The 14484-nt window shown below is 45.3% G+C and overlaps 2 protein-coding genes across 2 annotated transcripts in view; one reads left to right on the plus strand and one right to left on the minus strand.

The window, feature by feature from the left end:
- The window catches only part of enox1 (ecto-NOX disulfide-thiol exchanger 1), a 168160-nt gene that overhangs the window by 70450 nt on the left and 83226 nt on the right, over positions 1-14484 (minus strand). The window lies entirely within an intron of this gene.
- On the plus strand, positions 894-4286 carry LOC311064686 (DNA-directed RNA polymerase III subunit RPC2-like; the record flags this gene model as incomplete). The annotated part of the gene is made up of 1 exon (XM_084084596.1): positions 894-4286. One exon carries the CDS (start codon positions 894-896, stop codon positions 4284-4286), a length of 3393 nt encoding a protein of 1130 aa, XP_083940722.1.

Below are 14484 nucleotides of genomic sequence, written 5' to 3' on the forward strand. Positions count from 1 at the left end.
CCATCTGACCACTGAAAGGGGAATACCACCGAATTTCAACATTAAAGTATGTTTAAAGTTGATATCATTTAGGGCTATTATCTATGGAAATATGAACACGTTCCCCACCTTCTTTGCAGCCAGAACAGAATAGATTTTTTGGGTCATGTGATCAGTGTCGATGGCATAAACTCCATCAGACACGGTATGGCTAGAAAATAAACCTACGACTGTTTAGAACCTTTACAGCCAATTCAGTTATATTGTGTACAATATATTGTGTACAATATAACTATGTATTGTGAAACTGAATATATATGCCATTTAAACCACTAAGATTTACTTGCAAAATGAAAGGAAGTACTAGGGAACCCGTTGTGACGTAAATACCCTTAGTTGGACTGGTATTAAGGGTGATAACAGGGTGACATTCCGATAACAGAAGGCAAGCATGTTGCAGCTACTTCCGACGCCTGTATAAACATTGGCAAAATGTTCACATATGTATTTACTAGAGGTTCGGGCAGCTATGCGGCCCTCACGCCTACGCCGCATGCCGATCCGACTCGTGACGACAGGGTTTGTTTGGGGTTTATTGAGTCTGATGTCATGACAACACGGTTTGTTTGGGACTGATGTCATGCTGTACACAGTCAGCATGACACATGCCATATTTGGGTGGAGCTGCAGTGGGAACTCTATATATGGTTATGTCTGAGTCATATTGAACTCTATATATGGTTATGTCTGAGTCATATTGAACTCTATATATGGTTATGTCTGATTCATATTGAACTCTATATATGGTTATGTCTGAGTCACAGTGATGTGGCGGTGATCCGACCGGCGGGCATACCAGCCCAACCATTAGCACATTTTAAAATAGTGTTTGTACTTGAATAGTAGAGCAGGCCATGGAAGTACTTGGTGACGAGTTTGGGGACATGAGCGCCCAGCAACTGGCAGCTCCTGTCAACACAGTTGCTGAAAAATGGAAACTGTTGCCCGCGTTCCTGAAGGTGAAAGGATTGGTAAAGCAGCACATTGACTCGTTCAACTATTTCATCAATGTGGACATAAAGAAGATCATGAAAGCAAATCAAAAGATCACAAGTTTTGCAGATCCAATGTGGTACCTCAAATACCTTAACATCTACGTTGGCATGCCTGACGTTCAAGAGAGCTTCAATGTGACCAGACCTGTCTCTCCTCACGAGTGCCGTCTTAGAGATATGACGTACTCTGCACCTATCACAGTGGACATAGAGTACACTCGAGGCAGTCAGAGAATCATCCGCAAAGCCGTGCACATCGGAAGGATGCCAATCATGTTGCGCAGCTCCAACTGTGTCCTGACAGGAAAGACTCCCATGGAGTTTGCTAAACTTAACGAATGCCCTCTTGATCCAGGGGGCTATTTCATTGTGAAGGGACAGGAGAAGGTCATTCTGATCCAAGAACAGCTGTCCAAGAATCGCATCATCCTGGAGCGGGATAGGAAGGGTGCAGTGGGAGCCTTTGTCACCAGCTCCACCCATGAGAAGAAGAGTAGGACTAACATTGTTGTGAAGAAGGGTCGGTTCTACCTGAAACACAACAGCCTGTCAGAGGATGCTCCCATCGCTATCATATTCAAGTGCATGGGCGTGGAAAGTGACCAAGAGATAGTGCAGATGATTGGCACAGAGGAACACGTCATGGCCAACTTCATCCCTAGCCTGGAAGAATGCCAGAAGGCACAGATCTTCACCCAGACTCAGGCACTGAAATACATTGGGGATAAAGTACGGCGGACACAACGCAGGTGGGGAGGGCCCAAGAAAACCAAGATGGAAGAGGCGAGAGAGTTTTTATCCTCACTCCTCACACACGTACCTGTTAAGGAGTTTAACTTCCGAGCCAGGTGCATCTACCTGGCTGTGATGGTGCGAAGGGTCATCCTCGCCCAAAGAGACAAGAAGGTGGATGACAGAGACTACTACGGAAACAAACGTCTGGAGCTGGCTGGAACGCTCCTGTCGCTGCTGTTTGAGGATCTTTTTAAGAGGTTCAACTCGGAGCTTAAGGAGATCGCTGACAAGCTCATCCCCAAGCAGAGTCAGTTTGATGTGTTCAATCGAATGCGGCAGGATCAGATCACCAACGGCATGGTCATGGCCATCTCCACGGGGAACTGGTCGCTGCAGAGATTCAAAATGGACCGCAAGGGCATGACCCAGGCTCTCTCACGTTTTTCCTTCATCTCAGCCTTGAGCATGATGACCAGGATCTCCTCCCAGTTTGAGAAGAGCACGAAAGTCAGCGGACCGCGTTCTTTGCAGCCCTCCCAGTGGGGAATGCTGTGCCCCTCAGACACCCCTGAAGGAGACGGCTGCGGTCTGGATAAGCACCTGGCTCTGATGACCCATATTACCACAGACATGGAGGACGGTGCCATCATCAAACTGGGCTTCAATCTCGGGGTTGAGGACATCAACCTGCTCTGTGGAGAGGAACTCGCCTATCCCAGTGTCTTCCTTGTGTTCCTCAATGGTAACATTCTAGGAGTGATCAGAGACCACCCCAAGCTGGTCAACACCTTCAGGTTGATGCGACGGGCTGGCTTCATCAACGAGTTTGTTTCCATCTCCACCAACCTGACTGATCGCTGCGTCTACATCTCCTCTGACGGGGGACGCCTCTGCAGGCCATACATCATCGTGACGAAGGGACAGCCAATGGTGAAAAACAAACACATAGAAGAACTGTCCCAGGGCTACAGAACCTTTGAGGATTTCCTTCACGAGAGCCTGGTGGAATACCTGGACGTGAACGAGGAGAATGACTGTCACATCGCCCTTTATGAACACATGATTTGCAAAAACACGACACACCTGGAGATCGAGCCCTTCACGCTCCTGGGAGTTTGTGCCGGGCTCATTCCCTACCCCCATCATAACCAGTCCCCTAGGAACACATACCAGTGTGCTATGGGCAAGCAGGCCATGGGTACTATTGGCTATAACCAGCGGAACCGAATAGACACTCTTATGTACCTGCTGGCCTACCCAGAAAAACCCATGGTGAAGACTAAGACCATCGAGCTGATTGACTTTGAGAAGCTGCCTGCCGGTCAGAACGCCACCGTGGCTGTGATGAGCTACAGTGGATACGACATAGAGGATGCTCTGGTTCTCAACAAGGCCTCGCTGGACAGGGGATTTGGCCGATGCCATGTCTACAAAAATGCCAAGAGCACCCTGAAGCACTACACCAACCAGACCTTTGACAAAGTCATGGGACCCAAGCTGGAAGAAGACACGCGCAAGCCCATCTGGAAGCACAGCATCCTGGATGCAGACGGGATATGCTCCCCTGGCGAGAGAGTGAAAAACAAGCAGGTGTTAATAAATAAGTCCATGCCAACGGTCACCCGGACGCCACTGGAGGGCGGTACCCAGGCAGGCCAGCCCCAGTACACAGAGGTGCCTGTCAGCCACAAAGGGCCGACGGACCCTTACGTCGAAAAGGTGATGATCTCGGCCAACGCAGAAGATGACATCCTCATTAAGATCCTGCTCAGGGAGACCAGGAGACCGGAGGTAGGAGACAAGTTCAGCAGTCGACACGGACAGAAAGGTGTGTGCGGCCTCATTGTCCCGCAGGAGGACATGCCCTTCTGTGACTCGGGCATCTGTCCGGACATCATCATGAACCCTCACGGATTTCCCTCCAGAATGACGGTTGGTCAGTTGATAGAGCTGCTGGCTGGCAAGGCCGGGGTCCTGGATGGGCGGTTTCACTACGGCACGGCCTTCGGCGGCAGCAAAGTGAACGACGTCTGCGAGGATCTAATCCGCCACGGCTACAACTACCAGGGCAAGGACTATGTCACCTCGGGAATCACCGGGGAACCACTGGAGGCCTACATCTACTTTGGACCCGTGTATTACCAGAAGCTGAAGCACATGGTGCTGGACAAAATGCACGCCAGGGCCACTGGCCCCAGGGCCGTTCTCACCAGGCAGCCCACCGAGGGACGTGCCAGGGACGGAGGCCTCCGAATGGGAGAGATGGAGCGAGACTGTCTGATTGGCTATGGAGCTAGCATGCTACTGATGGAACGCTTCATGATCGCCAGCGATGCCTTCGAGGTGGATGTTTGCGGGCAATGTGGCCTGCTGGGATACTCGGGGTGGTGTCACTACTGTAAGTCATCCTGCCACGTGTCCTCGCTGCGCATGCCCTACGCCTGCAAGCTACTCTTCCAGGAGCTGCAGTCCATGAACATCGTGCCTCGCCTCAAACTGGCACCATACAATGAGTGACATGGAGATGACAACAGATTCTGGCTTTGTGTGAAGGAGGAAAAGATAAGAAAGAGCCCCAAGTTTCGAAGTGTAATATGAATTGAGCACTAAATGCCATTAGCAATGAATCGGGTAAAACTGCAGGCCATAGCTGCTGAAAAGAAATCAGGTTCTTTGTTTGCAAAACGCGAATTTAAAAAAAGATATATCTTTTTCAATAGACATATCAGCCTGTGTTGCATATGGACATGCCCATATATGGGCATATAAGGAACACAGGCAGACACAGACAGACAGATACAGAGATCTCCATATATGGGCATAAAAGGAACACAGGCAGACAGACAGACCGATACAGAGATCTCCATATATGAGCATAAAAGGTGGGGCATGCATTCACAACTTGCATTGCTGTCGACTTGCATTGCTGATCCGACGGCTATGCCCATATATAGGCAAATATGGGGATCCGGTTGTCCAGAACTGCCGATCCGACTGATATGCCCATGGCCTATATGGATATGCCCATATTTGGGCATATACTGATCTCCATATATGGCCATAAAAGGTACAAAATCAGACAGATACAGAGATCTCCATATATGGGCATAAAGGGACAAAAGCAGACAGATATCTCCATATATGGGCATAAAAGGGAGACGCATTTAATGTTGAAAATCGGTGGTATTCCCCTTTAACATTAACACGGCAGCCGTTCGGCCCATAGACATATAAAGGTAGACGCCTCCAACTCTGGGGCGTCTGTATCGCGGGCGCCATATTAGAGGGGGGGGGGGCTTCCTGACTACTGGCCAAATATCCCATTGTATTTTTATCTATCTATATATATACAATTTGAATCCTGCGCCATGTCGGTTGTCCGTATGCGACGCCAGTGTGACGGTGTGACGTAATCTGACATCCCGATGACAACGCCAGTGTGGCGTAATCTCACGACAGCATGACATCACATGACATCACATCCTACCTATAAATTCTAGGATGCCGTCAGATCGCACCAGTTCGACGGCTTCCATAGTGATAAATAGTAATAATCTATACAAGGAACTCTCTCCACCACAAGAACTCTCTCCACCACAATGACGACACAACGGCTGGAGATACAACGCCAGACATGGCGCACTGCAAAGTGAACGACGCGTCACGCTAGACGTTCGGGCCGCGTAGCGGCCCGAACTTCTATCTATATATACAATTTGAATCCTGCGCCATGTCGGTTGTCAGTATGTATGTATGTAGCCAGTGTGACGTCATATGACATCACGGTCGTGACATCACGATGAGACACGCCAGTGTGACGTAATCTCACGACAGCATGACATCACATCCTACCTATAAATAGGTAGGATGCACCAGTTCGACGGCTTCCATCCTCAACACAACCCACGCCAACGACCCTTTACACAAATAAACTGCTAACTTCATCTCCTGCGATTTCAACTATCTTTTCACATTGTACACCACTGCACACTCCCCACAGGTCTGCCATACCAGGTCTGAGTAATCACAAAGTGGGTTTTGGTCATGGGAGAGGTGATGCACGTCACCTCTTTCTGAAGTGGGTACTTTCAAAGCCTGCCGTGGATTTAGGAGAGCACAAAACTCTCTCTCACACTGTGAGGTGCCTGTAAGGTGGCACTGCAAAGTGAACGACGCGTCACGCTAGACGTTCGGGCCGCGTAGCGGCCCGAACGTCTAGTACGTTCTAGTATATATACAATTTGAATCCTGCGCCATGTCGGTTGTCAGTATGTACGTTGTAACGTTGTATGTACCTTGCATCACTCCGAATATGGACACAACGCCAGTGTGACGTAATCTCACGACAGCATGACATCACGCATGACATCACATCCTACCTATAAATTCTAGGATGCCGTCAGATCGCACCAGTTCGACGCCTTCCATAGTGGGTTTTGGTCATTGGAGAGGTGATGCACGTCACCTCTGTCTGAAGTGGGTACTTTCAAAGCCTGCCGTGGATTTAGGAGAGCACAAAACTCTCTCTCACACTGTGAGGTGCCTGTAAGGTGGCACTGCAAAGTGAACGACGCGTCACGCTAGACTAGTCTAGTACAACTACATTCTGACAAGTCCCGGTGCGACGCGTTGTGAGCTTGTACATCGGCTATTTTCAAATAACCAAGGTATAAAATAGGGCTAAAGTGGTTAATGTATGTTTTATAACGTAATAATATATATCTGCAAAGTAACTAGTAACTAAAGTGTTCAAATAATTGGAGTGGAGTAAAACACAGTGAGCTACAGGGTGTATTGTAGATGGTGGAGTGAGTGAGTGTGACAGAGTGAACTCGGGGCCTGTCGCTGGCAGTGAGAGGTGGGAGTGTCTCTGTCTGCCATATACCCTTCAACTGACAGACAGGGTCACGCACACTTATCAGTCAGCATGCTGCAGCAAATTACTGCTAATAAAGCCTTTAGAGAGGCCTCATTAACCACACTAACACTGGAACACTGAGACAGACAGAGGGGGAGAGAGAGAGGGAGAGAGAGAGGGGGGAGGGGGGATGGAGGAGAAGAGAGACACAGAGTAGCCTGGGAAGCAAAGCTTTTCGGGTCTATGATCCGGTCGGGAGCGGAAGTAACCCTACGTCACCAGGCGCGTCATCAGGTGACCGGATCGCGACAATCCGGGAAGACTTCACCCCAAAATAGGTCCGTACAAATAAAATCCTTGATGCGGCGTTTTTTAGCTTATTTTTGAGCGGTGTAGCCGCTCCTATAAGTGGGGTTGGGACACCTCATTAGTACACCCTTCGCTGTACTGTGATTGGCTCATAATAGCACAGCCCTCTACATTAGTACACCCCTAGCTGTACTGTGATTGGCTGACTCTATTGGCTGACTCTATTCAGCACTGTGATTGGCTAGCGAGACACATGATGAAATTGATAACCTATAAATAGGACTATGCACAAAAAAAAACGTTTTCTTTGAACTGACCTTCCATCACTGTGATGACCACACCGCTCACTTCACACTGGGTGTGATTTTTGGGGCGGTGTAGCCGCCCCCTTTAAGTGAGTTTTGGACACCGACCAAAACATTTGTGTACCCCCTAACCCTTCCATTGTTAATGCAAATCGATACTTTTTTCATATCAGCCAATCACATTACAGCTAGTGTCATCACCACTAACTGTAATGTGATTGGCTGACTTTGCAAATTCAGGACTGTGATTGGCTAGCGAAACACATGACACATGTGCAGCCCTATGAATAGCAGTATGGACTTTAAAAAAAGTCATTTATCCTTTTTTTTAAAGTGAGTCATGTTGTGATGACCACACACCGCCCACTTCACACTGGGTGTGATTTTTTAAATATAAATGTGAGTGTACTTTCCGGAGACTAGTATTTAGCGTCTGTATTATCCCACGGGGAAATTGTATTCCATTAAAATAGGGATTGGGGAACCAAAACAAAGCGGTACCGCAAAACCGGATCGCGACAATCCGGAAAGAGAATTATTATTATTATTTTTTTTCAGTAGGCGTGGCCTAGACCGGATCACACGGGTCTTTAGTAACGCATACCAGGCTTTCCTCCGAGGTGGAAAGACTGGTGACGCGAGGTTAGACACAGAGAGAGATAGAAAGGGGGAGAGAGAGAGGGGGGGGGGGGGCAAGGGGAAAGGGGGATAAGGGGGATAGAGAGACAGAGAGGTTGGAAAAGAGAGAGAGAGAAAGAGTGAGAGAGAAAGAGAGAGAGAGAAAGAGAGAGAGAGGGGGGGGGGAGAGAGAGAGAGAAAGAGAGAGAGAGAGAGAGGGGCGCTATGATTGGTTCAGCTGTGTCTGGCTGCACAGCTGTGGCTGCAACTCAAATCAGCTCCAATCAAATCAAGGAGCACAGAGAAAGGCTCAATCAGACCACAGTAATGATCACAAACAACAACCATAACATTACATCTTCTCACTGTCCCACAGAAACCTTGCATCTCCATGCTGGAGTTCATCTTTTAGTGACAACATGAAAAAAAAATCTTTAAAATGTATTTATTTTTCTTTATAATGACAAATGACGAAATAGGGACGTAAGGTTGAAAATGTTTATGTGTGTCTGTGGGCTTTGTAAAAATTGAAACAATTAAATGTATTAACAAGAGCTATAATACATATAGGTAATAACTACATTGAATTCATTGAAACGCAGATATTTTTTTATAATTTCCTGAAAAGTAACGCTTTTGGACATACAAGGTTTAGGGCCGTCAGCGACATTTACGGCAGTATTTTTTATTTTATTTTTTAGCAAGAATCATTGAGATTTACAGCATGAAAAAACGCCAGGGGAAAAAAATGCACAGCATGCAAGAAATGCAGAAATACTAAAAAATGAATTACTGTACAACAACAACTGCTACAGTAGACTATTTTCTACGGCAAAGTCACAAACACTCCACGCTCCACAACCGGAGACCTGCCTCAATTATACACGTTGTTTGTGTTTCTGTTTGCTTTTATTGTTTTTATTCCCAAATCTATTATCACTTCATCATGTCCCTGGTGTGTAGCCAAGCCTCACGACTATCTGTGCACGTTTAAAATTAGCCGTACATTATCCAGCCAGCCACAGTCAGCAATTAATGGCTACTTTGTGGGACATAATTTCATCCTAGCTCTCTAGGGAACATCCAGAGGTCAAAGCAAAACATTCATTTATAGTCCTTTGTCTTTCTGCACAGTAAAAATCCAGAGTGTTAATTAGCAGCAGCAATAACAGTGTGGCTGGAACTGTATGCTCTCAGGGTCCTATATGATCCCCAGTTCAATAGTCTGTTAACACACATTAAGCCTCCTATTGTGGTACAGCCACTCTGTTTACATTATGTAGCTAGCCCGCGCTAACATTTGCTACGGCTGCACTAATGCGCACGTAAATGGTGCATTTATAGTGCCTTTCTCCAGCACGCTTCAGAATGTGCATTACATTCACCCATTCACACACACGTTCACACACCGATGACAGAGGAAAGCATGCAAGGTAACAACCTGCATATCAGGAGCAAGGTTACGGGTTCAGTGTCTTGCTCAAGGACACTTCGACAGTAACCCAGGGGGAGCCGAGCCGGGGATCGAATCGGGAACCTTCCGATTCCTAAGCGGCCGCTCTACCTCCTGAGCCACTGCTGCCCCATTTTTACTATATGCAGTTTTGAAACAGGTGCTGCTAACCTATTCTGTCCACCACGTCCTGCCAACTTGGACAGCACGCGTTGACATGTGAGAGACCATCTGCTTAGCGACTCGCTCGGGCGTGCCTCACGAACCTTAAGGCCTTCGCTTTCGGCACGCCTAGCCTCACTTGTCAAGTGATGTAAAAATCACAGCGGTGAGCTCCAACCCCAAGCCTTAAACCAAACCTCTAAATGCGGCGATCCGATATTCAATCATTTATTGCCAAAACCAACTTACAGTTAAGTTGTAATAATGTTTCAGTGTGCTCAGGGATAACAAGAGACAGAAGAATAAGGTAGTAACGCTTGCCATCGCGGGCAGCTGATAGTTCCAAGTCAACCACTACTGGATAGTTCCAAACATTGAATCCTCATAATGGGTGTTGATGGGGCACGCATTATACATGAGTCACGTAATGGTGTGTGTCATAGCGAGATCAAAGAGCGCCGTGATTCTCTCTTTCATCGTGTCTGGCTGAAACAACTTGTTTCCATTAGCATCGCTACAACATGGTAACAAGCTTCCAGTGGACAACCCGTCCTCACTAACTAGTGTTAAAAAAGGCTTCTCAGATAGCATTGTTAATTTGGATTTAGTTTTAGTCATAGTCTTTTGAGTAAAATTCCATTTAGTCATATTTTAGTCAACTGAAATGTTTTAGTCCAGTTTTAGTTGAATAAATATTATAAGATTTTAGTCAATTACATCTACAGTTGATTTAGTAGATTACATTTTATTTTGGCAGGACTTGTAATGCCTGGCTGATTTATACTTGGCTGTACAGTACGTGTGCAAAAAATAGCTGCTCTACAAGCTCATAAGGCGTCTGTGACGATGAAATGATTTGTCTTAGTTCTACTGGATCTCTTCTCCACTAGTCCTTCCCTAACATTTTAGAGCAGTTTGTATTTGTCGACAGAATTGTCAGTATTTTGTCATAGTTTTGGTCAATAGTTTTTATTTAGTTTTCGTCAGTGAAAAAAAGGTAGGCGACGACCATTTTTCATCATAGTTTTTTAGTCAACGAAATTAACAGATGTCAGATAGTCACCAATTCCACCCATCTCCTTTTTAATCAGGCCCTGATGTATCAGGTATCATCACCCAACACGTGACGGTTCTCCCATGGGATTCTGCTGAATAAGAAAAAGAAGAAAGTGCATAGCAGCATTTTTTTGGGCGTTTGAAAATCTTTAGGCAGGATGTATATAAGAGGAACTGATGTGCAGCACTTGGCCCGCAGCCTTCTCGTGCCTATAGGAGCGCATGCAGCACACCAGTGCCAATATCTCACAGCACAGCACTGCCTCATGTGTTACTACTTAACCACTTATGCCCTATTTCAGACTTCATCGTATGACGGTGTCACACGCCGAAAATAGCAGATCTAGAAGCTCACACCGCGTTGCATCGCAACACATTGTGAGCTTTGTAGATCTGCTATTTGCGTTGTTTTAAAGCAGTCCTTTTCCCTCTCGGATGCTCTCTCATTCGCCCCTTGCACACTTTGGTTTGTTTGTTTGTCTTTGGTTTGCATCCATCATCCAACACCATACTTACCTACACTACTAGTACTGATTCTACAGAATAACACACTCCATAACCATTTTGATAATTAGTCTTTATTTACATTTGTTTTAAGTTAAGTTATTCGCAGCCTTCTCTTTTTGTCTGAACATTGAGCCAGGTTCATGACAAAATGGTCTGCTTTTGATTGAAATTTTAGAAAAAGGAAAAAAAGATTTTGAAAATGTTTGACATTTTTTGAAAATATTGAAATTTCTTTTGAATTTTCTTTGTGCACATGTACCATTTACATTGTGTGACCCTTCTTTATGGCGATTCAGATTTTTCCCGAATTCCACTTTAGCTTACAGCTTACCAATAATGCAAAAACCACAGCATTAGCAAAGGCATTGAGAACACAATAGCCCAGGCTCACTTACAGCAGGCTATATCGCTGCTCCGCAGTGTGTGACTCAAGCCAGCGTGGCTCAATTTAACTCATTAAGACCGGGAACGCATCTGTGTTACCACTTTATCCAATTTCATACTTTGGCTATTCAAAAATAGCAGATATACAAGCTCATAGCTTGTAGATCTGATATTTAAAAACAATCTTGAACATTTGTGCAAATATTTGAATATGTCATTTTTTAAAGGGAACATTTGTAACTCAAATCTTTGCTTCTGGGGGTCCCTGGAACAAAATATTTTGAGATGGGGGTCCGCGACCAAATACATATAATTTTGGGTGGTCCTTGAGATGAAAAAGATTGAGAACCACTGATATAGCAAAATAGGTTTTTCATAAAACTGTTAGGATTTAGAAGACATTTGTAGAATCCCCCAGAAGCAACGATTTGAGTTACAAATGTTCGCTTTAAAAATGTATATATATTCAAATATTTGCACACATTTTCACGATTTTGCCACGCCCTTTTCACATCACTCGGTGCCGCACTATGAGCTTGTAGATCTGCTATTTTTGAATAACCAAAGAAATCTAAAAAATGACACAGATGCGTTTCCCGGATTGTACGGTTTAAAACCAGAAGCGATGCTAAGAACCCAGCCGCTGTGCCGGCTACTGTTTCACATCCATTTAATCCACTTAGGGTCCGGAGACCCCGGGGAGACGGGCGCAGAGCGGGGGAGGGGAGGGGGAGGGGTCGACAACACCGATGCTCTGTGGAAACGGAGTCTAACTAATGAGAGTGTGGTTTGATTGACGGACGGGCCTAACCCGGTAACCTGAATGATGCTGATCTCATGTGATGTCCGTGCTAAATGGGCCCGGGGTTGAAGCTGTGTGAAGGTTACGCTAATGAACTGACAGTATTTATGCTTATCGTTGCTGTCGGGCAGAAACCTCTTTATATCTCCGTATTCTATTCTATTCTATTTTTAACCCATTGAGACCTGAAGCCGATTCTACATGTCTCCTAAATCTCAGCTGTATTCTTAAAAACCTATGTTTCTATATCAGTGGTGGTCAATCTTTTTCATGTCAAGGACCCCCAGAAGCAAAGATTTGAGTTAAAAATGTTCCTTTAAAATTATATATATACAAAGATTTGCACACATTTTCATGAATTTTCAAAAATAGCATATGTATATCTGCTATTTTTGAATAGCCCAAAGTGTAAAATAATGCTTTTTAGCTCCAATCTAAAAATGACACAGTTCCAGGTCTTAATGGGTTAAGTTAACGCCCTACTTGATCGTCCGACAACGTCAAACAAAAGCTTCAAAAGTAGCAGGTCCACAAGCTCGAAACGCGGCGCGAAGCGACGCGTTTCGAGCTTGTAGATCTGCTACTTTTGCTACTTCTGAATTTAGCAAACCGTTTTGGACATATGAGGTTTCCACCCCAACAGAGACGTTATATTACCCGCATTGGGTCTTCAACAGGGGGTCCGGGACCCCTAGGGAGTCCTCAGGGTTACTAACAAGAGCGGCCGCCAAATCTTTATTCTGGGGATCTACCAGCTCGCGACTCAATGTGAGCTTGTAGATTGGCTATATTTGGCGATGAAAAGACTTGGTGTAGAAGGAGAAAAAAAGGAGGGGACCAAGTATAGACCCTGGGGGGACCCCGGTCAATTAAGTATATAGGGCAGGGGTCTTAAACCGGAGGGCCTCAGAGTTACTACAGGGGGGCTGCCAAATGTTTGTGTGATGTTTTTTTTTTTTTACAAGAACATTTTGAACCTATCATCATCCCTATTCTGAGGGTAACATTAGCCGAAAATAGCAGATCTACAAGTAGATCTGCTATCTGCTCTCTCTCTCTCTCTCTCTCAGCTAGGGGGTCCTTGACCTGACAAACGTTGAAGACCCCTGATATAGGGTTTAAGTGGATAACTAGGGTAGTGATGTCATGTATAATACCAGACAAAAATATCTACTCTGAGCCAAAGAAATACATTCCATCATCAGATCAAGTTCTGTGAATTTGGAGATAAAATATCCACATTTTCTCCAGCTGACATTAAGTGAATGTTGTTGTTTTTTGGTGGAACAAAGTCACATCTGGACTCATGTAGATTCAAACTGTGACCTCATTGTACGGCTCTGTTCCAGATCACATCCATACAGATGTAGAACCCTGTCACAAGGGGTTTAAAAAAAATCCATATGGGGAAGAAAAAACATAAGTCTGGGAATGAATCCAGGGCCACGATTGACCTCTATTCCAGTTCCTTTTAACCCATTCAATCCGGGAACGCATCGGTGTCATTTTTAGATTTATTTGGCTATTCAACAATAGCAGATCTACAAGCTCATAGCACGGCACCGAGTGCAAAAATAAATCTAAAATCTTTGCTTCTGGGGATTCTACAAATGTCTTCTAAATACAGTAGTTTTCTGAAAAACCTATGTTGTACTGTATATCAGTGGTGCTCAACCCTTTTTGTGTGAAGGACCCCCAAAATGATATGTATTTAGCGTGGCACCGAGTGCCACGCTATGAGCTTGTATATCTGCTATTTTTGAATAGCCAAAGAAATCTGAAAAATGACACAGATGCGTTCCCGGTCTTAATGGGTTAATGTGTTTGGGAAGTAAATACATTTTATATATTTCTTTTCATCCCCCATACTGTACTGCCCATGAGTCCATTTTCTTCTATTCTGTTTTCAAATACCGTTAATGGCTTCAACGAAGTGGGAGAAGTGACCTCAAGCTCCTGTTTATGAAAGCCTGTTCATGAAGCGTGTTTATGACAGCGTTTAATTTTCGAGAACGCGTATGTGGCTCTTTATCGCCGCTCACCAGGCTCCCCGCCGTAAAAACGGTACACTGTGAAAACCCTCAGTGTTCATTGAACTCAGAAAGTGTACAAAATGACCCGTATAGGGGTCCATTTGGTCTCATTTGTTAGACTCTCTGAGTTTAATTAACACTGGACCACAAACGGTCAAAAGGGAACGCTTATTCAAGCGTGGAAACACACTCGCACTAATATTTGTGTATTACTATTTGTGAGGAGGG

The sequence above is a fragment of the Gymnoscopelus microlampas genome, assembly GCF_963454915.1.
Source record: "Gymnoscopelus microlampas genome assembly, chromosome: 17".
Lineage (NCBI taxonomy): Eukaryota > Metazoa > Chordata > Actinopteri > Myctophiformes > Myctophidae > Gymnoscopelus > Gymnoscopelus microlampas.